General features: G+C 51.5%; 1 protein-coding gene and 1 long non-coding RNA gene across 9 annotated transcripts; both read right to left on the bottom strand.

Annotated features, from left to right (window-relative positions):
- Positions 1-37: 37 nt before the first annotated feature.
- Positions 38-25853, bottom strand: CDK12 (cyclin dependent kinase 12). Of its 8 annotated transcripts, none has more exons than XM_030508372.1 (15): positions 24285-25853; positions 17932-18816; positions 14007-14183; positions 12999-13138; positions 11780-11950; positions 10901-11090; positions 10033-10089; positions 9393-9494; positions 8323-8400; positions 7715-7831; positions 7025-7156; positions 6096-6310; positions 4008-4463; positions 3259-3324; positions 38-1743 (listed from the first exon to the last, which is right to left on the bottom strand). In XM_030508372.1, exons 1-15 carry the CDS (start codon positions 25334-25336, stop codon positions 1055-1057), a joined length of 4527 nt encoding a protein of 1508 aa, XP_030364232.1. In that variant the 5' UTR covers positions 25337-25853; the 3' UTR covers positions 38-1054. The 8 variants fall into 8 exon arrangements, with proteins under 8 accessions (XP_030364232.1, XP_030364231.1, XP_030364235.1 ...); XM_030508371.1 differs by having other exon boundaries at positions 4008-4466; XM_030508375.1 differs by lacking the exon at positions 14007-14183 and having other exon boundaries at positions 4008-4466.
- Positions 21756-23037, bottom strand: LOC115617733. Its single transcript, XR_003994653.1, has 2 exons — positions 22824-23037; positions 21756-22497 (listed from the first exon to the last, which is right to left on the bottom strand). It is a non-coding gene; the product is annotated as an uncharacterized LOC115617733 (long non-coding RNA).
- Positions 25854-25873: the final 20 nt, after the last annotated feature.

The following is a 25873-nucleotide window of genomic DNA, read 5'->3' on the forward strand; positions in this document are numbered from 1 at the left end:
TCCATAGGAAAGGCCTCGTCAGGGACAAGAAAGCAGCTCATCAACGTGTACCTTCGTTTTATTCATCTCTTTTTAAGTGTCATTGAAACGGACAACAGCGCAGGGCTCTGCGGGAGGAGAAAACCCATCGTCAAGACTTCCTTGAACACAACAAAAATATATATATATGCTTCTAGAAATGATACAGTGATGCCTGGAAAAGCCTCCAAGGACTGAGCTGCTGCTCAGGGAGCCCGGCCCACCGGGTCCAAAAGATGCTCCTACGTGGTGGTGATTCGCCACCAGCAGTTGGGTTTGGTTTTCTTTTCCTTTCTTTCAAGTGGTTTGGAAGTTAGAAATGAGAAAGAAAGAGGGATTGGGGAGCGAGGTGTTCGCTTCGGCTCTGCAAAAAAAGAAAAAGGAAGCAAAAAAAAAAAAGACAATTCCCACTGGAAACTCGCAGCAGGAAAGGTACAAACCCCAGAAGCCAATTTATTAAGGCTACAGTCAACTGAGATGGACCCTGGAGCTGGAGCTCGCAGCAACACTGGCTCAAGTGAGTCCAAGCCAGCGCCACATCCCGGCTCTCCACCGCTGGGATCACCACTCCCCAGCAATAGATTCCCCCTTTTTTTATTGTTTTCCTCTTTTGTTTCTAAAGGGAATTGGGAAGAAAAACCAAAATCCTCACTTTGGGAACCACTCTCCCCCCCCCAAGCCCTTTACCTGAACCCTGCCCCGCGCTCCCCCCCCGGGAAGCACTAGTGAGAGATTTAGTGATTTCCTATTTCCCCATGCTCGGGTTTTGTTTCATCCCTCCTATTTGCAATGACTCCCCCCAATTAGGGCAGGAAGCTCACCCCCTATTTGGGGGTTTAGTTTTGTCACTAACCAAGCGCAAAGGCACCCAAGTGGGGACCCTCCAGCGAGTCCCGGGGTGCCCGGTGGCAGCCTAGCAAGGAATAACAACAGGGAGCTTTGCAGCAGCTGAAATGCAGAAGAGACCTTGCTCTAGGCAAAGAACTGAAGTCGTGGTGCTAAAGGTGGAGGTGAGGGAGGGGGGGACGGGGGCAGCTCAGTAGGGAACCCCCCTGCCCCGTCCTCCCCGCGGAGGCACTCTACCAGAGCCACGGAACGTCTTCCCATAGGAAGAAGTCGCCTGGGTTGGGGCACCCCAGTTGTGACCTGTTGCTGCCCCGCTGGAAGTGGCCGGCGCCGGGCCCAGCTCGCTGTAATTGTGGATTTTGGCCTCTGGATGGACCAGTGTGTTATTGCTCCCCTCGGATTTGGTGAAGGATTGCCCAACCGAGTGCACGGCGACGGGGCCGCGGGCGAAGCGGAGGTCCTGGTCCCCTGGAAACTGGACAGATCCTGTGCCCTGGTAGCTGCTCGTCTCCCCGAGGTGGCTCACGGAGCCCAAGAAGGTCCTGCTTTTCCCCAGAGGCTGGGCAGAAGGTTCTAGTAGCGTCTGGCCTGAATTCAGCTCCTCGGCACCAAATCCCCCCTCGGAACTCTCGGTGCTGTAAGTCCTGCTGGGGTGGGACCTGCCATAGTCTGTGGCTCTGGAGGTTTGATGTTCCTGCGGCGTGTGGCCGAGCGACTCCGTCTCTTGCTGGGAAAAGAGCTGCAGGAGAGCAGCGGTCACGGCCGGGTTCAGCTCCTGGGCTGCACTGGAGAGGTCACCCTCGGAGAGAGGCGGCGGCGGCGGCGGTCCGGGGGGCTCGGGGGGTCTCTTCTCTGGTGGGACAACGCGAGGAGGACATGCTGTGGAAGGGTTACTGCTTTTAAACACCAGCTTACAACATCACCAAGCAGACAGCAATATACCACCAACATAACCCCCTCCCAACCCATCCCCAAACCAGCCTATGGAGAGCCTGGATGCGCTGGGAGAGGTGGAGAGCTGGCATTCGGGGGGAGACCAACGCACACAACCCACCATCTCGCACCCAACTAGTGGGCAACAGCTCTCCTAACCCATGGGCACCCGTGGAGGGGATTCCTGTTCTTGGATCAAAAGGCTAATGCCAAGCAGATGGATGTGGAGCTGCACGTGGGGTCGCTGCGGAGGGATGCTGAGGCCTCACTGCTCCGGTCCTGGGCTCCCTGGTGGCTGGTTTAGAAAAGCCACAAAAGCAAAAGCCAACCCCAAGCCCACACGTACCAGCGCCTGGCTGAAGGAGTGGGAACACTCTCGTGTCCACTCTGCTTCTCCCCAGAGCCCACCAGCCCTTCTCCTGGGTTTTGACATTTTCCAGCAGAGTCCAAACCAATCTCAATCCACAAATCCTTGCGTGCAACATACAAACTGCTCTGGAGCACGAGGAAACCCTTTTGGCCCCATCCCCCAGCCCCTTCTCCCCACATCAGACCTGAAGTCAGCAAGATTTCTGGTTCAAGAGGACTTGTTCTCTCTTAGCAAGAACAAGAGCACCCTTCACACCCCATCACCACGCTCTCACTACTTTGTGCTACTGCTTTAGAGGCAGCAGAACAAAGCAGCCTGGTTAGGTGGTGGGTAAGACCAAAGCCAGCTCCGGTTCTCCCCTTGCTAAGTGCAACCAGCAAGGGGACAAGGTGGGACACGACCTGCTCCCAACAACCTGCTCCCAACAACCCATCCTGCCTCCTGCAGAGCAACACAACTGAACTGCCTCGACCTCCCGTCCAGCGACCAGGCTCAAGCTACCCCGTGGTTAAAGTTATTACTGGCGATGACACAAGAGGCCACAAACACCTTTGTTGGAATCACATCCTCAAATCATTTGCAAAACTGGTTATTAAAAAGGTCAAACTTTATTGTGAAAACCAGTAGTCTTCCAGGACCACCCCTCCACCCAGTTATCAGTCCACTTTAAAACTAGATTGTATTGAAATCCAGAAAACAATCTTCAGGTCATTTGGGAAGCCAAGCCGATTGGGGGACAGCATCTCCTTTAAAATCATTATAAACAGAGAAGAAGGTTATTTAATTGAAGCTGCTCTACAAGAACCTAGTTATCTTCCAGGACTAGGGCATAGAGGAAAAAAAAAACCAGGAGAAAGAAAAAAAGCACGATCACAACTGGCTCGTGGTGGGCGGGTGTGTTGAAGGCACGAGAACACAGCACGTTCAGCTACATTGCAGAGGAGTTGTGTATCTGGCCAAAAGAGGCTCCCTTGGAGAGTCTGAGACATACTCGGGAGGTGCTTCTAGAATTTGGTGAGGTCGTCACGGGAGGTTGCTAATAAAGCCAAAAAATCAACAGAAACAAGAGACATGGAGACATTTACACTCACCTTTGGAAAGGAAATCCAAGAGTTCACTGCTACAAACAGGTCTTTGCAACATGCCTCCTACCTGCTCTACAAGAACCACTGGAGCTCAGCTTTGGGTGTCAGGACTCAACCGAGTCTACTCAAAGCTGGAGGCACAAGTCCCTGTTGAACACAACTGCCACTGTCCCCCTCCCTTCCAGCACTGGCCTCTATTTCACTTCTTGTGTTCTTCAAAATCATCTCTGCACATTTATCTTTATTTCCTTATTTTTAAGAGGTCAGGAAGGGAATGGTGAGAGTTGGGATAAACAGTAAGATGGGAAAACCTGCAGGGATTCAATGTCCTGTGTGAAAAACCTACCTGAATGTGTAAAACTGATTGTTGGAGGAGGAACTGAACCTCTGAGTTTTTCTTTCGTTTCTGGGCAAACCCCAAAACCTTTCATCTCCACTGACCCATTCACAGTGGAGCACTAATGGATTTGATATGCTTTGGGGATGTGAAGCAGAGTAGGAAGCATTCCTGCAGTTGTTAAAACCTCCTGAGCACCTCCTGCAGGGAGTGGGTCAGTGTCTGTCTTGAAACCATGCACCCATTCTGACACTCAGCACCTCTCCTCTCCCCACCCACAGCCCTGCTCCCCCTGTCACAACCTCTCAGCTCCTCCTGGCTGCAGTTAAACTAGAGGAGACCCTCATGTGGAGCACTTTTAACTGCTCAAACAAGAGCGTGGCATCCCAGGTGCACGAGCAACGGGCACGTTATTTACCTGTACTCTCCTCCGGCTGCACTGTCGGGGTTTTCCTCGGCCCCCGTTGCTCACTGCTCTTCTCCCCGTTGCTCTCCTCCAGGGTCAGAACAGGCTCCTGGCTCTTCATCAGCTGACTCAGCAGAACAGCCAGCACGTTCTGCATGTCTCCCTGAGCACTGGCTGCTTCTGGAGTCGCCTGCTCCTCGGGTAGCTGCGCCTCCGCGGGTGGCTCCTCTATGGCTTCCTCTGCTGCTGCTGCTGCTGCCGCCTGAGACTCGTGCTGCTGAGTGGTGGCTTCTGTCAGAGCGTTGATGGACTGGTTGAGAGCCTCCAGCTGCTGCTGCATCTCGGGGTTCGAGTGGACATTCAACAGCTGGGCCATCTGTGGGACACTCAGATCAGTCTGGCTCTGCAGCAAGTTCAGTAAAACAGCCAGTTCGCTCTGATTCAGCTGCTGGGTGATCTCTCCAAGGCCTGCTGGAAACACAAGCAGCATCACAGCAAGGTTACACGGAGCTACAGCACATCACTGTGTTTTGCTGACACTGCACACCCCAACTCTGGGACCCCCATGGCTGGGGGAAGGCACGGAGGCTCCAGGAGGAGGATTGCAGGATGGTTGGCTCTGCTTGCCCCCTCCAGGCTGCCACCAGCTCTGACAGCACTGCAGCAGCACCCCGTGGCACTGTGCACACACTGCACTCACCCGAGGTTCAGCTGGGTGCCCCGGGAAGCTTCCTCACAGCCCCCTCAGAGCTACCAGCACAGCTGCACATGTGGCTGCTGCTTAAAATGAGCTCGGTTGAGCCAAACCTCCCTGTTTGAGCATCCCAGGAAGCAGACTGGGGACCAAGGACACCACCAGTCGCAGCAGCGAGGCTCAGGATGTGTGATGAGGATGGAAACCCTCAGCTCGCTTTGGTGGCAATCAGAGCAGCACGTCTGAGAGCAGCTCAGCCCCTCCTGCAGCATTCCCAGCGCTCCCTCCTGCACTGGGAAGCAGGTTTCCCGGGATGGAGCAGAGCTGCTCTTTGGGATGGAGGAAGGGTGTGTTCCACTGACGCAGCAAAAGGAATTAGGTCAAGCAGAAGGCAATTCCTTGCTGAAAACTGGCCTGGGATCCCAGGAGACTGTCCTGACCTGCAAGTATCCAGGTTAGTCTGAAACACAACCCTCGAGTGGCATCACCTCCCTCTGCACCATGCGGGAGCAGAGCCTCCTGAGTGACAAGTGACAAGGCTGCCCCTTCACACGGACACTGCCTTTGCAAAGCAAGCTTTTGGGGCAGAAAGCTGCAAAGGTTTCGTTTTAGAAGCTTAAAATGAAGCTTCTCTTGCTGGTAAGGCAACTAAGAACATGACACTCACTTCTCTCAGCTGTTTGTTAATCCAACCACCACCTTTTGTCCATCTGCCATGTTTCATTGAACACATGGATTGTGCATTCCCTGGAGCAAGAACTGTCTTCCTCATTACTTGTCAGCACAACATTTGAGACAAAGAAAGCTTTCGCCCATATCTGGGTTTTTATAAGGCTTCTACAGAACAATCAGCACGGTCTGGGTAGCTTTGCATAGCTCTGCATTCCCAGGAATCAAGATACCTCCCTTCCAACTCACTTCTAGACACAGGAAGGTTGGTCACACTTTTGGCAACCTGGTCCTGCAAGTCTTTATGACCAAGTGAGCTTTCCTGCACCACGCAGAGTGCAATACTGAACACTTTCACCCACCAGCCACTAGCCTGAGAGATCCCATGCCTGAGCTTGATAGAATCTGATCAATAAAATCAAAGTTCAGCTCATTTGCACACCCTTTACATGGCTGTACCTTCCAGCCTACGATCTGTTACTTCACTTAAGTGACTCAGTAAGTCCTTTCATTCTTCTCTCTGGAAGCCTGTTTCAGAACCAATAGTAGACCTCCTAGAACAAATTCATCAGTAAGAGATTTCTGAAGAAATCAGGATAGGGAGAACCTGGAATTTCCCTTTCTGTAGAAACAGAGGTGAAAGAATCTGGCTTCAAACCAGCCTTAAGCCTCCACACCCAGAGAGAGCAGGGAGGTAACGTATCAGGAGCCTGTCACAGAGCAGGCTGGGCACTGACCTACTGCGTCTGCAGCACCAGGCTCTGCTTTGAGCTGGGCAGGCTGTGGGGGCACAGGGCTGCTGTTGTTTTTGACAGTGTCTGTGCTTGTAACAGAGGTAGTTTCTTTGCGAGAAACTTTCGAGAGCGGCGGCTCCTCCACCGCGATCCCGCTCTGCCGCTGCCGCCGCCGCTTCTTGCTCCACAGCTCGTGGCAGTCCTGCCAGTGCGGGAGGCTGCAAGAGAACAACACTTGGCAGTTAGGACTCAACAGGAACACCAAGGTAACCCTCAAAGGCCACAGGAAGTTATTAAGTGCCGTAGGAGAAGGGTGGATATTCCTCTGACTGCAACCATCCTATTAAACTGAGAAGGGGCAAGTCCCAGAAGCAGCAGAATTGGATGGGAATGGTTTCACTTGCACAGGGATCTCACTCCTGGGTGGACTGGGTTAGCCACAATGCACCCATGCCTGCCAAGCTGAGGCTGGTAGCTTTAAGGAATTAGTTGCCTTTAGTAATTCTAAAGGGAAGCTCAAAAGCTACTTGAACCCAGGGCAGCAAGAGCAGAGCTTTATACCCTGGTTACTGGAGTGGGAGAACAAAGCCGCGTGTGAACTGCTCAACAGCCCCTCTCTGAGTTGATTAACAAGTGGCACAAAGAAAGCCTGGCCAGTCCCCCCTTGCACAGAGGACAGGGAGATCCTACTTGCTACTCCTGTGTCTTCCAACAGAGTTTTAGAGCACCTTACAAGCATTAAACTGAGCTTTCTAAACCCAGCCTGACACCAGGCAGAAAAGCAACAGCACAGGAAGAGCTATTTGCTCAGCCATCCAACAGAGCACAAGGAAAGAACCCAGAAATCATAATTCTGACTGAAAAAACAACCCCAAGGCCAAGCCAGTGGCTCCTTCCCAAAGCTTGTTAGCAGGGAACCCACTGGAACTTACTCTGGGGGGGCCATTTTGCTGAGGTCAACATCCTTAAGGAAGTCGCTCTGCAGGGCCTGTTCTGCCGTGCAGCGCTTGCCGGGGTCTAGTGTCAGCATGTGGTCCAGCAGGTCGAGAGCAGATGAAGGAATGCTGGGGAGAGTTGGAAACACAGCTGAGTTCAGGGGTTCTTCTGACCAGGGGGAGAAGCCCACTCTCAGAGGGGCACCTCAGGCCTAAGAGAAACCCTTGCAGCCAAAATCAGTTACTGCGCGATGCAGCAGCTCAAAGACGTCACCAGAACAGACATCAGATATGGGATGTTTTCAGTGGAATTGTTGCCATTTATGAAGAGCAGCTCAGCTAGAAATCCCACAGGATTATCACACAAGCACACTCTCCCCTCAGGGAGCATGTCTCCGAGGTCAGCAGCCTCAGCACTGTGAGAACACAACGCTGACAAGAGTGCTTTCCAGTGCAGACCCTGGCCAGAAGTGCGACAAGCCCTCCACAAGGCACCTGTGGCAGACGAGGTGTTTAGAAGAGGGACAGTGACCCCATTCCAGCCTTCCCCACATGGGAGAGACCCTCCTGGAGAGGGCAGGAAGGGGAAGCACTGCTTTACCCTGCCAGGTAGACTAGAGCTGAAGGACAGATGAGTTGCACAGAACCCCCACGCAGTTACTCATCCTCTCCTCTAACAGGACTCACAAGGAGAACTCCTCTCGCAGGCGCCTCCGGTATTGCTTCTTCGGCTTCATAGTGTTGAAGTAGGGCAGCTTGATGACATCTGGCCACACTGCTGGACAGGGGCTCCCACAGAGCCGGCTGACAACCAGAAGAGCAGAGTATGGTCAGTGGGTGGAAGGCAGCCAGGAGGAGAAGAGTCCCCATCCCCAACTGCCCTGGCTTCAGCTGGAACAGTTGTTTTTCTTCCTTAGCAACTTATGGTACCAATAACCTAGTTCTGGTTAATCAGTGATGGTTAGATAAGCCTCAGAGGTGAAAAAGGAGGTATCAGAAGAGGAAAAATGCTTACCTTGAGTTTATAAACCATCCAAAACAACACATTTTCAGTGTGAGATGTAATTTAGGTTCATCAGGCACTCAACTAACAACAGCAGAGTTTCCAGAGAGCGCCTACATGAGCAGCCACACACCCCTAAATGCCCAACTATTCACATCTGCAGTTACAATCATTTGCTGCTCCTATTTTGTGGGCAGGTTAGAGAAAGAGGGCCTCTTCTAACACAGAGCCTGTGTGCATGAGCAGTTTCTGCAGTACCTCTTCTCATAGGCATGCATGTGCAATGCTTTACCTGATTAATTCAAGCTGAGCCAGTTCCAGATTGGCTTGAAAAATAGGCTTCTTTGTAAACAGTTCCCCGAGGATACAGCTGGAAAGAGGAAAAGCAAGAGGTCACGACAGCAAACCCTTGGGATGGTCGTTTGAACACTGCAGCGTTTCTGTTCAGGAGCAGGTTTGCCTGAGGAGAGTTATTTGCCTCAGGGCTTGTAGTTGAGGACTGACAAACTAACCTGTGTGTACAGAGTCACCGATTCCACGCAGCTGGGAAATAACATCCACTACCAGGCTGGTTAACACTGGCCCCGTGCTTTAACTCTTTGCAGGGAAAGGAGGATGATGGCAATAACGTGACAAGGAAACCAGCCAGGCAGCTCATCTGCCTCCAGAGCCAGCCCATTGCTCTTTGTAACTTTACTGGGGGGGGGATATCTGCCTGCCCAAATCATCCTCAGCTGCCTGGAGCTTGCTGTTTGTCATTGCCAAACACAGGACACAGCCCTGTACACACAAGGTTTGTACACACACCATTTGTACAGCTGAAAGGGAAAGAAAAGGAGGGAGGGGACAATTCTGGCTCAGTCCTTAACAGCTACTCTTCAGCCTTCTGACAGCAATGCCAAGCAGTGCCAAATTCTTCCCTGTGAGGGTGCTGAGGCGCTGGCACAGGGTGCCCAGAGAAGCTGTGGCTGCCCCATCCCTGGCAGTGTTCAAGGCCAGGCTGGATGAGGCCATTACAGCCATACACTGAAGCTACAATCAGCACAGAATAAGCCTGTGCTTAGTGGTGCATCACCACCAAAGGTTAGCAGGTTTGGGGTTTTAAATGGCAAGAATAGACACTCTTTATGCTCTTACACATCAATACCAAGTAGGAGTTTTTACTAACTGGTGTAGTTTTAGTCAGGTGACACACACTTATCTCCTCAAAGCACAGAAGTTTGGAAGTGTTCCTGTCCTATCACACCACTCTGCCTCGCTGGAACAGAGACAGCTTCAGAGCTGAGCACAAAGCAAAGACCAGCTTCCACGTGCTGGTGTTCACAGCCCAGACAGGACAGAAGACACAAAGCAGGCACTTACCCACAGCTCCACACATCTATGGCGGGTGTGTAACGCTCCTCCCCTAGCAGCAACTCCGGAGGTCGATACCATAACGTAATGACTTTGTTGGTGTATGGACGGCTGGAATGCAAGACACAAACCCAGGCTGATGCCAAGAGCCAGGAAATCCTTACAACCTAGTTTTCAACTTCCAAACTGCAGAGTTTGGCATGTTAGTAGAAGCAGTGGGCTTGCGAGTGCCCAGCTTTCCATAGCATCTGCCCGAGTTACATAGAGCTGATGAGCTATCAGGGATTTCACAGCTCTGCCCATGTGCAGACAGCAAGCTGTAGGCACCCAACACTGAAAATCCTGACCTGCAAGAGGCAGCAGGAGGCTGCCATGACTGAGCAGAGACTGATCTCCAAGCAAAACATGGGCCAGGGCAAGCAGAGAAGATGTTTCTGCTCCTTATCAGCTGGTTTGTTTCATGGAAAGCTATTAATAGCAGCCAGGAGTGTAGTTTTCCAACAGTTGGAGCTGCATTATACCACGTAACACTGGAAATCATTTCTCAGGCAATTCCAGGACTTCCAAGTGAAGGGACTATGTAGGTAGTAAGAAGAAAGGAGCTCATGCCACCTATGGAAGGCTTTTCCTCCTCCCTCCCATGCCTCACCTCTCCTCTGAGCTGTAGAGTCGAGCGAGTCCAAAATCTGCAAGTTTGATTTGCCCACTGAAAGACAAAACACAGTCAAGTGGTTTGAAGCAGAGCCAGGCTCACACATTGCACAGGAAAAGGAAAGGAAATCCCCCAGGTAGCAGGAAGGCCCAACAAAGCAATGGGAGCAGTAATTACTTTTGAACACACCAGTGTTAATTTTCCAGATCCTACTTAACGCTTCAAAGAAACAAAAAGGAAAGGCAATAATTCAGTCCCATCTCTACCATAAACCCTTCCCAATAGGCCAGTGTCCCAGGGATGTTTTTTAGATGGATATCCAGACATGTGGATGTGGTTGTGTGCAGCATTATCCTCTCAGGCTCTAAGTTTTCTTATGGGTATCCAGATAAAGGCTTGAGAATTAACAGCAAATGAGTAATTGGGATGTATTCTGTGAGGAGCTGTGTTAGTGCCAAACACCAGCTAGAGAGGAGGGAGCATTCACAGAGCTGCTCCTTCCTACCTTAACCCTCAGTGGTTTCCCTGCATGCAAGTGCTTCCAATAAACAGGATTTTTGCCAAAATACCATGGAGACCAAGTGTAGAGAGCCCCATTTATAGCAAGTCAACATGAAAGTTGAGCTGCAAAACAGTGGGGAGGCTGCCACCAGCAGCAAGTTCAGGTGAAGGCTGGTGGGGCTGTTCAGCCTCACAGCAGCAGCACCCAGGAAAGCCACTGCTTAATCATAACCACACCATGTGGAAACATACAGGGTTGGATTCCCCAGAGGATCAACACCTCCTCTTCCCAACCATACTCAAAGGAAACCCAGGGAGAGGGCAGGGAAGAGCTTGGGTTGAAGTGTTTCTATTCCCAGGTTACCTGTTGTTCAATAAGATGTTGGAGCACTTGATATCTCGATGAAGGAAATTCTTCTTGTGGCAATAATCCAGCCCCTCCATTAACTGTTTCATGAAAGACTTGATATGGTCCTCTGAGAAATGTACCAAGCCAGATTCTAGCAGCCCCATTAGGTCATGGTCCATGTACTCAAACACAAGGTAAAAGGCACCTGGTATAATCAAGAGAGAAATCATTTAAGACAAGAGGAGAGACAAAGAGGAGGGGAAGTGGATTCAATTGTTGAAATAGTCTTTTGGGTGTTCTGTTGGTATTTTCTGTAACACACCCTTGTGATATTTAGGGCTTCCTGGATATCTTTTTGTTCCTCAAGAGGAGGATAAATCCAAACCAACTAAGCAGCCCCCAAAATCAACTCCTTTGGAATCCTGGGCACATTTCCCTGGCTGTTTTGGGTTTGGTTCTTTCAAGTTAGTGTGTTGAAGAGATTACTTCCATTCACAGCTTGACCTGATGTCTGTGATGTTCCCTGCTCTCTCATGGAAGAGAAGGCCCCAAATAACAGGTAGTGGGATGCTGGAACATCTCTTTTCCACACTGACAGAGGACAAAACTCTTCACACTATTAGTAAGATTTTGCCACTAATCAGTGCTAAAAGTGATCCTGTAAAAGCTTTTTTTGGCACACTGCTCTGCAGTATGACACCTCATTTTAACTGGAACCTGTGCTTCGATGCGAGGCCAAATCCAGATGCCAAACTCTGAGCTATGTATCAAGAAGGAACCCAAAGAAAGAACATCTAGACCAGGGTGTGGATTTCTCGTTTCACACTAAGAACAAACTAAAGGATTGCATCAGCTCTTTGGCTAATGAAACCCACACCCTGCAGCAAATGTTACCTTTGTCCTTCTTGAAATCCAGTGCATCTTGTTTGTCCGTGACGATCTCCTTCATGTTCACCACGCTGCGGTGGATGAGCTGCCGCAGGATCTTGATCTCGCGGATGGCTGTGATGGGGAAACCTTCCTTCTCGTTGTCCAGCCGCACCTTCTTGAGAGCCACCAGTTCCCCTGGCAGGACAAGGCAGTGTCAAAGCCTCTGCACACACCCCTGCCACCAGCTCGGTGGGATTCCAAGTCGAAAGCAACATCCACCAAGGTAAAAACCACTCAGGAGTTATCACACCAACAACTCAAGACAGGTAACGCCAGTGCTCCTCCTCATTGCCTTCAGTGTAAGGTCACACAAGTGGACATAAATTGACCCTGGAAACCACTCCACAAGCTCTGCTACAAAAGTGTGGCCAGCAGGTTGAGGAAGGGGATTCTTCCTTTCTGCTCTAGGGAAACCCCCCCCAGGCCTGATCCAGCTCTGGGGCAACAGCCACAGAGGGACGTGGAGCTGCTGGAGCGAGGCCAGAGGAGGCCCCGGAGCTGCTGCGAGGGCTGGAGCAGCTCTGCTCTGGAGCCAGGCTGAGAGAGCTGGGCTGGGGCAGCCTGGAGAAGAGAAGGCTCCTGAAGGGGAGACCTTAGAGCAGCTCCAGTGCCTAAAGGGGCTCCAGGAAACCTGGAGAGGGGCTTTGGACAAGGGGAATGGCTTTAACCTGCCAGAGGGGAGATTGAGATGATCTCTGAGGCAGAAGTTCTTCCCTGTGAGGGTGCTGAGGCGCTGGCACAGGGTGCCCAGAGAAGCTGTGGCTGCCCCATCCCTGGCAGTGTTCAAGGCCAGGTTGGACACAGGGGCTTGGAGCAACCTGCTCTAGTGGAAGGTGTCCCTGCCCGTGGCAGGGGGTTGGAGCTGGAGGAGCTTTAAGGTCCCTTCCAACCCAAACCAGGCTGGGATTCTACCACCTGACCACACATCAAATTGTACTCCCAGCAGTGATTTCACAAGCAGGGAAAGCAGAGGGGCACTAACAGGGTTTCAAAGCTTCGATTCTTTTGCCCTTTTTGAAAGCACCTGATGTAAATACTTACTCCAAGGCTGGATCCATTTCTAGTTCTACAGGTACTCGTCAGTAACCAACACCACCACTAACACTGAACAGGTTTGAAGCACACCCACAGTAACGAGGCCTTCAAGAAGTGGAGTTAACCTGAAGCCACTTGGCACCCTTACCTGTGTCCTTGTCCTTGGCTTTGTACACCTGCCCATACGTCCCTTCTCCAATAATCCCAATGATGTCAAACTTGTCCACGCAACGCTTCCCCCAGTCGCTTTCCGTCTGTCTCCTTTCCCCATACCGAGGACAACAGATTCTGGAAGAGGGAAGGCAGCAAACCCAAGTGATTTTGGATTTGATTTGTATTTAAAAGAAGGTGTAGCTAGCACTCAGTGTACAAAACACATGATTTTTGTTGTTAAAGAAGCTCTAGATGCCTTCAACACAATCACAGTGCCTGAAGGAAAGGTGGACACCTCTTCTTTGGAATAACCAACTTCTGGTAGCACCAAGAGCTTTCTAGAGGGATACTCACCAGGAGGTTTCTTTGCCCTGCAGGCATTGCTAAAGCAAAAGATGTGGGCACCTTCAGGGTAGATGTGGCTGGAGATTGGCTATGAAACACTCCAATTTCTACCACTGAAAGGGTCAAAAGGGAAGACAACAGAATCCACCACAGCTTCAGCCGAGAGCCTGAACCAGGCCTCCATTTGGTGCACAACTTACACAACCTCCTCTCCTTCCCTGTTAGTTCTCACACAGATGAGGCAAGTGGCCTTCAGCTGTGAGTGGTCCAAGTGGAAAACCACCCTCAGGAAACAGTTCAGATACCATAAGACAACAACAAGAAACATGAACTTGTTCTCTCCACATTTCACTTCCCTCAATCAAGAGCACTCAAACGAGTCTGGGGACAAAGAATGGAGACAAGTGAATTAAGTCTGACTCGAGATCTATAAGTAAGGGCCCATTAAGTGCTCTCCCCATCCAGTCGATGGTGGGGAGGCTGCTGAGAGCTGGCAAAGCAGCTGCCAGGTTCCATTTCAAATGGAAGAGCTCAGTCAGCTTCAAGTGCGGTTACACTTGAAACCTAAAGCTTTGGAAACCTAAAGCAACATCTGTGTGAAGAGACATGAACCCCAAGAGCTCCAAAAAGCCAACAAAAGAGAGAGAAAGCCTCTTACTTTGGTCTCTTTTTGAAGGGTTGCTGAGGTGGTGTGGCTGCCTTTGGTTCCGGGGAGTCAGGAGGAGATGGATCCCCTCCAGGGAGCTCTGGGGGGAGCGGGAGGTCCGTGAGTAAGTGTCGTGGTCTCTGCTCTCTATCTTTCTTCACAGGTTTTGGAGGAAGAATCTCTTTTGGACTAAACTCCGGAAAGTTAATACAACACAAAAGTCAGACTTAACAGGCAGTGAGCAAACAAAGCCAGCCTGCTGTAGGACAGGTCAAGAACATGGTTAGGAGCCCAAGTTACAGTGCCAAAATGAGCATAGCTAAATATAAACCTTCAAAGTTTACAGTGATAATACATCAGGAGAGGAAAGCGTTAGGTTTGAATGCACCATCTTCAACTAAACACCCAGCTCTGCAGCTAGAACTTGCTCAACCTGCACAAATAAGTGGTTATTGTGAGTTTCCTGTAAGTTCAGGTTATCCCCAGCCCCCCCTTTCCCCCCTTACTTCCTCTGTTCAGTCCCTTCATCATACTGAAATTAAATGCATGACTTGTTAAGGACCACTAAAAATACAAACCCCGAATTACATCTCTCTACATCAGTAACTTCTAACTTCTCAGCCAGGACCCAAACGTAGCTCTGACTCGTGAGTACTGCTGAGAAACCCAAAGGGGGCTTCAAAATCAAGTTACCAACAGCATCCAAAGCTTGGCTTCGACTGGCAGAACCTAATGTCTCTCATCTATGCAGCAGGGAGAATTCCAAGGTCTGAACGGTCAGGAATTCTTCTCCATGTACATCTCCACCAGGAAGAGATGAGGAGATACAAACGCCCTCCCAGGGGCTGTTTTTAGGGCAGGCAGCAGCAGGTTTGCTCTTTGCCAGCACTGTCAGGTCTAACCCCTCAGCATGGAGAGCTCCACACACACACCTCATGGAAGTAGGTAATTTTCCCAGTTGTTTTATTAGGCACTGCCTGATCCCCACAACCTCTTGTGAAATAAAGAGTTAAGAAACAAGCAGGACAGAGAGAGACACTATTGTGGCACTGAGCTTGGATATCTCCTGTAAAAGATGGGGCAGCATCCTTCTCCCATTGCTAAGAAGTCACCAGGCAGCTGCAGAACTAATGGCACATCACGAGGGAAAGCACCCATCAGTGGTACAGAGCCCACAGCTACCAGGAGTGGGAGAGCTGCACGGGCTGAGCTCCCCCTCCGCTACCCACACGTGTGCAGAACAACACCCAGCCAAGGCAGAATATCCTGGCTGAACCTCAAAAGAGGTTCTTCAAAGCAGGACCCAAAGAGCCAGGGCCTTGTAGGAGATGAGAGGCTGTTCCAACTAGGTTTTGCTTTCTTTATGGCTTTCATGTGTGTATCTGAAGCACTGATTTGATCACAGAACTACAGAATGGGTTGGGATGAAGGGACCTTAAAGCTCATCCAGTTCCAGCCCCCTGCCACGGGCAGGGACACCTTCCACTAGAGCAGGTTGCTCCAAGCCCCTGTGTCCAACCTGGCCTTGAACACTGCCAGGGATGGGGCAGCCACAGCTTCTCTGGGCACTCTGTCAAAGAGATTCAGCCTTTTTTCCACACACACACCCCAAAAGCCAACTTCTTTGCATGGCTTTGTTGGGAAGGGCGAGGGAGTGTTTGTAGGTTTAACCTGCAGGTGCCCACCCAGCCTTTCAGGAGGTCCCTTTTCACCAAACTCAAACCATTTTCTCTCTACACTGTTATCAGTGCTTAGTAAAGCTGCTTATCTATTTGTGTATCAGCACTAGTGCTACTACAAGGTTACTCTAACTTCAGTTTGGACGCTTCAAGAGTCTAGTGGAAGGTGTCCCTGCCCATGGCAGGGGTTGGAGCTGGATGAGCTTTAAGGTCCCTTCATCCCAAACCACTCTGTGGTTCTTTGATTTATTTTGAAGTGAGAAAGCCCAACAAATCCCTTCAGAGCTGCCCGAGCAGGAAAACCAGAGTGTGGAAGCCAACTGCCTAACAAAGAGGGCTAGAAGCTGCTTCCCTTCTTCCTCTCCCCTAAAATACCAGCATCTGCAGCAGCCAGGACTGGGTTTTAGCTGTGTCAGTGCTGTGACCAGTCCACCACGTGTGCCCAAGAACACTGGAGTGCTATGGGTGTACTATGGGTGTCTGCACAGCTTTTCCTCTCCTCCCACTACACCTCCTGCAAGGTGAAGGAGCCTATGGTGCACCCTGACTGCTGTGAGGTCTAAAAGCATTACAGAGGGGATAGCAAGCACCAGGAAAGGATGGAGATTCTCCAACTGAATGAGGCACGTTTGGTACTTGGACACATCTAAGCATGTTTCCATACCCTGTGCTTCCCACAGGCTCCGAGCTGGAGTCTCAGCAGAGAAAATTAAAGTCTAGCTACAAAAGTTGTGTTCCTACATGTGAAAGCAGCTGAGTAAGAGTGAGCTGCTGCTCAGCCAGTGCCATATGCAACTGCCACCAGAGTCAGCAAAACGAAGCAGGATTTCCCATCCTTTCATTGGGAAAGGCAGTGTAAATCCAGTTACTAAGCATAGCAACCAGCTGTAGGATCACCCACACGCCTCAGTTCACAGTCATGGCAGAGAGAAAACACACTTGGACAAAACTGAGGCACACCTGGGTGGTAAGAGAAGAGTCCTAAAAACTAAACCCCAGGATTTGCAGGGCAGTTCCTGTGTTTGGGAATGAGGGAACCCAGCAGCAGAATCCTGCTTACCCTGGCATTTGAGTGGGGAAACGTGCAGGCTCTGAAAAGCTGCTGCTCATCCCAGATAGAGTTAAATTTGCTGAACAACATCACACAGCTTTGGAGAGGAAACAGAGACACACACGAGCCCAACTTCCACATTGACTGAAGTGATATCACCCTCATTTACAGGGAGAGCAGGGAAATCACTTCAGTGAATGAGCATCTGTACCATAACCATGTTCACTTCACCCACAGGGTAATGAGACCAAGTCCTAACTGTTGTGTTATGCACTGGTCATTAAAACCCATGTTTTCCTAACCAACAAGAGACCCAGCCCATCTCCAGTGATGGCTGGAAAGACACACAAGCTGTTGGGGAGCTAAAGGCTAAGCAGAGAAAAACATATCTGTGCTGATGTTAACAGCACCCCAACACATTAACAGCCACAAAAGGGGGAAAAAACTAGTTTTTCTTCCTCTTCGCCTTCATTTTGGCTCTTCTGCCCCTTTCCCCTTCACCAAAAGCCACCCCCCAGGAAGGTTTGGCCCAGGCAAGGCAGGAGCTGCTCTTACAGGACAGAACTGAGCCTGTGTGCTTTGGTTAGCAATAAAAGGAAACAGAAAGTTGAAGTAGGTGCAGCTTCACTCTTTCATTTTTACACGAACACCTACTTCCTAAGCAATAAGGGCTGTATTAATGACTCAATATTGAAGTTAAAGCAGTGGCAGTTTGATGCTCAGCCTGCATGACCAATGCAGCTGGAACTGCAATCGCTGCAGTTCGTGTTCTTGTATAGGAATTATTGAGCTCTTCCCTGTTCTTTAACTACAGGTTTTGGAGGCATTAAAAAAGCAATTTCAAGATAAGCCTGTGCAAAGGGCTGCAACAAAGGGGTGCATCATGCCAGATCCATGCTTCATTACTGCCATAAATATGACCAAAGAGTGATGTGAAACCTTTACTAACCAGCATTAAACCAGCAGCCAAACCTCTCTTTCTCACTGAGATAAGACATAACTACCTGCATGGGACCATAAAACTCTCCACATAAACCTGACAAGGCCAAAATGAGGATTGGGGCCATGTAATAATGCATTTATACCAGCAGCCCAGCCTTGAGTGTACTCTGCAGGATGAGGATAAGCTGCCAAACTACCCAAAAGAAGCTGTTTATCTCAATGCTTTGCTTTTAAATGCAACCAGGAGGCTCTGGTGTGACCTTACCTATCCAAGTCATCTTCCCCAACTAAAATAGGGGGGAGCGGAAGCGGAGGCAACGTTGAAGTTTTCAGGTGTGGGATAGCAGCCGTCACAGACACTTGTGTTTTTGTAGCGACTTGGACAGAGGGCTGAGAGTTCACCTGAGAGGATAAAGTAGACGTCCTTGGGTGGGAAGAAGATGGCAAAGATGTTGGGGCTGAAGCAGGGACCTGAACGGGAGGCAGTTGGGATGGTGGCAAAGGTGGAACTGCAGGTGACGGAGGCAAAGGCGGCAGCGGCGGGGTTGGAGGCGGTGGGGTGGTTGTGGGCAGAGGAGGAGGAGGGGATTTGATGGAGGGTAGTGGGGGTGGAAGCTCCTTCTCTGCTGTGTCTGTCTCTTTTGGAGAGAGGAGGTCCTCTACCACTGCTACAGGCTTCAAGTCCTTTGTTCCCGTCTGTTTGGGATCTCTGACCGGAACAGGATGTTTCCTCTCCGAGTTCTCCTCCACCTTGGCTTTCGTTGTCTCTGCAGGGGCTTTCGGCTCCGCGTTCGCGTGCGGCAAGTTCACTGCCTCTGGCTCTGCAGCCGACTTGTCAGATTTCACGCTTTTGACGACCTTCTTAGGCTCTGCCCCAGGCTCCCTCAGCTCGGCCAGGCTGTTCTCCTTCCTCGCCAGGAACACGGGAGAGCCCTTCGCCTCCTTCCCGTCCACCCTGGCTGCAGCCGCCGCCGCCGCCGCTCGCTCCTTCTTCTTCCTGCTGAGCTCTGCCCCGAGGCTGGAGTTCAGCGGGAGCCTCGTGGGGGAGATACTGGAATGGCGACTGCGGGACCCCGACCTCTGCTTCTTGCTGTGAGATGAAGAGTGTCTTGAATAAGCAGGACTTCGGCTTCGGGACTTCACAGACTTCCTGTGGAGGGGACAGGGAGAAGATGAATGAAATGAAGCATCTCTCACCCCCTGAGCTACTCACCAACAGCTCGCTCTGGAAACAATTCACATCAACTGAGCTCAAAGAGTCCAGAACACCTTGAGGAAAAGCTACTCAAAGGGGTTTATGGGCTAAAGCAGAGCAAGTTTCGGGTCATCATCCAGCCTCCCAGTGGCAGGACTAGCCTCGCCATCACACTGCTCGGGACAGAAAGGAAGGATGAAGGTGGGCCAAGCCTCAAGGTGAAATCGCAGATGCAGGCACTAAACAGAAGAGAGTTGATGAAGTTTTTCCCAGTTCTTATGCACAATTTTAAAGCAAACAACAGATAAAGCAGGACTGCCCTCATGGGAATGCTGCCTCAGGAAGCACCTCGCTTCAAGCCCATTCCCCCCCCTTGCGATCATCAGAACTCAGAGCGTGATTCAGGAGCAGAAAAAACAACCCAATCCATCAGGAATCTTCCTTCTGCTTGAGGTACATCCAGAGGGGCTCTGTTCAAACAAGCAGGCTCTAAATGAGGTGTATAAATAAAGGCACACTGAAACCTGGGAGACCCGAGCAAGGCAGGAAGCACCTTGCACCATGAGGGTACGCAGCGGAGCGCAGGGGGAACCCAGGCAGAAGCCAGCAGTAACCACCAGCTGATGTGGAAACAAGCTCAGAAACAGAAACTGGTACTTCCAGTGTCCATGTCACAATTCCTGACAAGACACAGCTGCTTCCAACAAGGATTTTGCAGGTTATGAGGCAGCACACTTTAGCTGTACATGTGGTAGGCTCTGAGGGGGTTAGAAGCTGCAGGAGCCAACGGGAAAACAAGGAATTTTGAGATCAGACCCTATGGATGCTGGAAACTTTGCTCAAAGCTTGTTCTGATTCCATGAGTTATTCCTCAGGAGCTATCTAGTTGAGCAAATGGGGACTTGTCTCAAAACAGAGTTCCACAGTAGTTATAAACCCACCTAATAGCAAGCAGGTTTGAACACAGGACACGCTGGCTCCCTCGGAACCGTACTCAATGTAATTTACTATTTCTAGTAGCCATTAATACTACCCCGAGACAGCAAATGTTTGGAAAATAAACTGGAGAACTGAGACTAAAGCAAAATCCCTTTGTAGCCACCACCAGCACCTGCAAGGATGCGAGTGAAGGGTCTGGCTGCACAGAATCCTCTTCCCTTGCTACACCGAGAAGCATTCTGCCCTCTCACTAGTAGGTACAACCCCAAACCTCGAGCTAACAGTGGTCAAAGAGCACAAGGGTAGGGAGGGCTTACCTTTAGCCTGACAAAATAAATATACAACCAGAAGGAGGAAACCAAAAAGTGTCATCTGAAGCCACTCAACTGTTTTCCTCTTCACACATGGCTTTGTAATGGGAATGTGCCTCAGGATCAGCTCTTTTCCCAAGGTTTCTGCTGCATGAGTTGACAGTCCCGGATGCAGTTTAGCCCTTGGGTTCACCTGCCACATCCCAAGGCTGAAAACACAGTTCTGGTTTTGCACAAAGACCCTCGCAGGTTAAGGGAAGCATTCCTACTGGATCCTGTAGGATGTAGCTTACTGCAACCACACGTAGTTTTGGAGTTAGCGTTCCCTATTGCAATTCTTTTGGGATAAGATTAAGATGCTGCAATACTCGGTTTCATCCCGTCTTCCATCCTCCCCACGATTACTCCCCAAGTTACTCCAACTCAACTGGTTGCAGAGCAGCATTCCCAACCAGATCACTCAGCAGATCTGATATAAACTGCCCCAGAAGCCCAGTTCTACCTGGTTCCAGCAGGACTGAAGCCATACATTCCCTCCCAGCAGCCTGCTCCCAAGCACCACTCTCCCTCTTCAGTTGTCCAGTGGTAACCTACAGTCACCCACAAAGAGCTCTTGGTTGAGCCCATTTTCCAGCTCCTTTGGCACAGCTGAGGAGGCCCCTCAGCCGGCAGCTCCTCTGATTTCCCAGCAGTTACAACCAGGAGCAGATCATTCCAAATCTTACCTCATATCATCAGAGCACAACAACAGCCCCACCAGCACTACAGCTGATGACCTTCCCCACCTACACTTGCTTTTATCACTGCTGGAGCTCTCAGGCAAGATACAGCAAGACAGAAGATGCTTTTTGAAGATACTCCTTCCATCCTCTGGAAGGATCTTCTCCTGGCTTTACCTGTACCCAGTCAGCACTTTTGCCCCTTCACACGTGTGAAGACAACTCTCTGTAGCTTTCTTGCCCTGCTGAGATCATCAGGGATGGGGGATTCAGTCTCACTGCAGTTCTTTTTGTGGTTAAAAATGCTCATGGGCTAAAGCCCACCTTGTTGTATCTCTAGCACTGGAAAGGAGAAGGGCAAGATCCTAACCACGACCACTGTGCAGTAACCTAAGGCAGAGCTTATGGCTCATCTGGAAATCCAAATGAAAAAGCATTATTAGATTCATTTCACTGATACAATCAGAAGATTAGGATGGGGTTTGGAAGAGAGACTGCTGGAACCCGCCAGCCCTCCTTGTGCTAAAACCCACCACAGCTCACAGCCCTTAGCCATCAGACCCTGAATCAGCCCCACATCTCCTTACTTCCACACTAACCACCACACAAGCCTCTAGGAACATCCACAGGCATTAAAACATTTCACCTGCTCCAAGCCACAAGAGAAGTCAAGAGGAACATGGAAACTAGTGCCTGGGAAGCCTGACTGCATGGCCCATGCTCCAATCGCTCAGGAAACAAGCTCAACCAGAAGGCAAATGCTTCTGATTCATGAAAGCCCAACGACCTTCTGCTGTGGCAAAGGGTCTGGGGAACAGTGGCCACTACTACAGCACGTGCACACGCTCACACTTAGCTGCTATACTTAGAGCACGAGCCACCTCCAGCAAGCTGAAGGACTCTGGAATTTCTTCTTCTAGTTTTAGCTGCAATGCCAACAGTTGCTACAGGGACTGGGGAAGGCACATCTGTTCTTTTCCCTCCTGACCCAATCAGCCTCATTTGCTCCTCAATGGCAAGCAAGTTGTTTTGCACAGCCATTTGAAATGCAAACATTCTGTGTTTAACTCCCATCAGCACTGCGAGCACATGGATTCAGTTTCCTAACACCGGGGTTTGGACAAGGGGATGAAAGAAAACACAGAATGCACCGAAAACAGCCCCCCCCAACAACCATGCTGCCAGGCAGTGTCCCAGAAAAGCCTGGGTTACCTCCTCTGAAGGATTTCAGCCCCAGTCAGGTGTTCACTGCCTGAGTGTGCCAGTTTCCTCTCCCAATGTGTCCCTGTCCCTCTGCAGGAGCCAAGAGAAGAGATCACACAGTCACTCACCCGCAGCACATCCACCAAAGCTGGTGCTGGTGGAGGTGCTGAGGGAAGCTCAGCTGATCCTCCCCTCCTGCACAGCCCTCAGCAGAGGGGCAGCCTCATCTCTGGCTTCTGGAGCAGGCACCTGACCATGAGCTTGCACCAACTGCCTCAGCACCGAGCTGCAAGCTCAGCAGAGCAAAGCTACACATGAATTACAACTTACAGTTTGCCTAACATATGGAAAATGCATTAAACCCCTTCTTCCCTTTACTAGAATCCCTTCAGGCAGATGTCTTCTCGAGGCATAATCCAGGTTTTCTGTTATGCTTTACAAGCATGTATCACACAGTAAGTTATCTGCCCAGGAAAAAGAGAGGAGTAGGTTACCAAATGAAGTCAGAGATTCAAAGAATTCAGTATGAGCTGAGAGTAAAGGGTTAGTAACCTTTGGAATCTATTCTGGTTTGGGCTCTAGCCTTTTGCCAGGGAGTCAAAGATGCCATTAGGAAGTTTCTTATGAGGGTACGGACGCCCAGGGAAGCAGCACAAGGTTGCTCCCATAATTAAGATCAGGAAGTAACAACTGCTTGATTTCTCCAGTCAGAAGCAACTAGACATTTACAACAAGAGTAAGCTTCAGGTTCTCCTGGGAAGTGGAGTAACCTAGGGGGCAAAAAACCCACCTCTTAATACATGACTCCAGTTTCCACATGGTTTCTCCCTGCTTAGGGCTGAACATGGACATTTAGCAGGTGCTGTAACACATGATTATAGCATGAAGTGCACATCCATTCCCTAGTGCTGTATCCTTACTCTTCCCAATGGATTGGCAGATAGCCTGTAAGTGCCACCAGGGCAAAAAGGATTGAGGGGAGGGAGAAGAAAACCATCAAGGACTATCCCTCAGAACCTCTCAGGTGCACACAGAGAAAAGAGGGCAGAGGAGAACCAGCCCAAAGGGAACATTCCCTCTGTAAAACCCCAGCAGAGTGAGTAGATTTTATGTAACAGCAGCCAGGGTGCTAAAACCAGCACAGCTCTCACAGCAAGGACAACGGCACCATTTCAAGCCCATTAGGGGAGATGGTATTCCTGAAGTTAAGAGCTCTAGTAACAAAAGCCAGCTTCCAAAAGCCCCGTGTTCTTTGGGAAGTGCTCTTGGAGGCAGCCTCTTCTCCTGCAGCTCCTGTTTGGACCAGAGGATGCAGCTACCACAGCGTGGAGCATTTCTACAGGCATTACATTCCAGGTCACATCTGAACTGCCATGGAGCTACCACCAAAGCTCCGCAGTACCCATGGTGACCACTGGAAACTCAACATAAGCTGAAGCTAGGAAAGAAGAAGAATCATTAGAGTATGTGTTTGTGCACGTAACAGGGTGATTGATGAACATCTGAAACAGAACACACACAACTCCCTTCAAATAGTAAGTTTCCTTCTGGAAGAAAGTGACTGAATAAAAGAAAAAGGAGAGAAATTTATAGTTAAGCCAAAACCTTTCAGGTCCTTTCCAACTCAAACCATTCTGTAAGTTAAGCCAAAAAACAACTGGTTCCCACTAGCCCTGGGAATGCCCCAATTTCAGAATGGGAGCAAGAAACTCCAGCACTGAGAAAGGGAAGTTTAGGCCAGAAAGATGGAGCCCACATGGGTTCACCTTGGATTGAAGGGAAAAAAAAAGACAAGTCTGTTCAGAAAGAGCAAACTGGAGCCTCCTGAACAGTGTGATTAAGCTCCCACATGTACTGAGGGGCTCAGGGCTTCCAGAAATAGGTGAAAACGTTCTCCCTGGCTGAGCTCCTCACAGGGAAGAGCCTTGGGAGCCGAGCACAAGGCTCCCCTCGCGCCCCGGCCACCTCCAGAGGTGGGTGTAACTTAATCCCAGCAGCTCCTTCAGCCTTGGGCCTCTCTGCTGGGAGCCAACACGGATGCTGCCTCCCGCCTCCCAGGAAGGTGCTTCCCAAAGTGTGAACCACCATTTCCAAAGGGATTGCCACAACCCCAACCAAAGCAATTCCAAGCAGCCAGCGACCTTGAGTCCCATAGAGACAAGGAAGGGGGTTAAACCTTCCCGTGCCCACAGCCACCCCAACACGCTTCCCCCTTCCCCGGGGCGAGGAAGACAAGGTTGAGAGCATGTACCTGGCGATGGGGCTCCGGCTCACGGAGCGCTTGGTGCCGAAGGGGCTGCTCGAGCGCCGGCGGCTGTAGGGGCTCGGGGACCGGCCGCTGTAGGAGCCGCTGCCTCTCTCGTAGCTGGACGAGCGCCTCCTGTTATAGGGGCTGATGGACCTCTGGCGCCGGCCATAGGGGCTGGGGGAGCGGGTGTTGCACTGGTAAGCCACAGGCTCCTTGTAGGGCGGGCTGATGGACTGCCGGCGCGAGGAGCCGCCGGGGCTCTTCCTGTAGGGATCGTAGTTACTGGATGTGTGAGAGCGGGGAGGGCTGAGGTCGTATTCCTGGATGTAGGAGGCTCCTGAGGGGCTGTCATCCAATTTAGGGCTGTCGGACCATTTCCTGTGAGGACTTCTGGATTTCCGCTTGGGACTGTCCATGGTTTTGTAACTTTTGGGAGCATCCCTTTTCCGATGGCTTTTACTGCGCTCTTTGTGGCTGGATTTGAGCTCCCGATCCTTCCGGGATTTCTCCTTGTGCGCTTTGGCTGACCGGGACTCCTTGTTGCTACTCTTTGAGGACAACGACTTGGGATGCTCCTCACCCTCCAGGAGTCTCTTGGAGGATCCCGATATTCTCTCCTTGGTGGACCCAGACCTACTGGATGCCTCCAGGCTCTTTTCCAGCTTCCTCTCTTTCTCCGCCTGTTTGCTCTTCATCAGCTCACGGACGCGCTTGTGCTGGTGGTGCCGGTGCTTCTGGATCCTCTCGCTCCTGTCCGCTTTCCTCTCCTCGTTCTCCCTCCTATCCAGCTTGAGGGCCACATCATCTGAGAAGGTATCCGAATCCGAACTGATGTCATCATACTCCACCAGCGGCTTGATCATCGCGCCCAAGGGTGCCGCCGCCTCCTGGGCCGCCAGCGGGGACTCCTTGGAGTGCCTGGATTTGTGCCGCTTGTGCCGGGAGGTCGGCCGGTGCCTCTCCTTGCTGTTGGAACCCCCGCCGCCGGGTGCGTGCTGCGAGGACCCCCCGCCGCCCCCGTCCTTCTTGCCCCCATGTCTCTCCGGGTTTGGCATTCCTCCTCCTCCTCCACCGTGCTCCAGCCAGGGGAGGGGGGAGAAGCCTCCGAAACCCCCAAACTTCCTCACACGCCCGCCCCTCGCACCATTCACCCCGGCCTTGGCCTTCCCTGCCGCCGACACCTCCCCCCCCCCCGCTCCTACATAGGGGAGCGCGGCCCCGCGGCGGCTGGAGGCCCCGGAGGAGGCGGAAGGACGAGGGAAGCGGGGCGGCGGGCACCGGGAGGGGAGGGGGACGCGGCCCGGCCTCACCGCCTCATCCGAGGGGCCCAGGCCCGGAGGGCAGCGCCGCGGCGGGGGCGCCCCGGGAAGGCGGGGCCTGGGCCCGCGATCGCTCCCCACCCCCCCCTCCGCACCGGGTGCCCGCGGATGCGGCCGCCGGAAGGACCGGAGGGGGCCCCGCTGCCGCCGCCGCTGCCCCCGGCCCGGCGCGGCCGGTCCCGTCCCGCCGCCGCCCCCCGCTCACTTCCCAAAGCGAAACGGCTCCGCGTCCAAGGGGGGCAACCCCGGCAAGCTCTCGCGAGACCCGGGCGC

This window comes from Strigops habroptila, chromosome 19 (assembly GCF_004027225.2).
Source record: "Strigops habroptila isolate Jane chromosome 19, bStrHab1.2.pri, whole genome shotgun sequence".
In the NCBI taxonomy this organism is placed as follows: Eukaryota; Metazoa; Chordata; class Aves; order Psittaciformes; family Psittacidae; genus Strigops; species Strigops habroptila.

Excerpts from the sequence above, each read along its gene's own strand:
- CDK12 (XM_030508371.1), bottom strand. The coding sequence starts at position 25,336 with ATGCCAAACCCGGAGAGACATGGGGGCAAGAAGGACGGGGGCGGCGGG. Across the intron at positions 7,157-7,714 it reads CTGCGAGAGGAGTTCTCCTT|CATTCCTTCATCTGCTCTCG; the intron begins GTGAGTCCTGTT and ends AACTCTCCCCAG. Across the intron at positions 1,744-3,258 it reads CTTGGATTTCCTTTCCAAAG|CATGTCCTCCTCGCGTTGTC; the intron begins GTGAGTGTAAAT and ends ACCCTTCCACAG.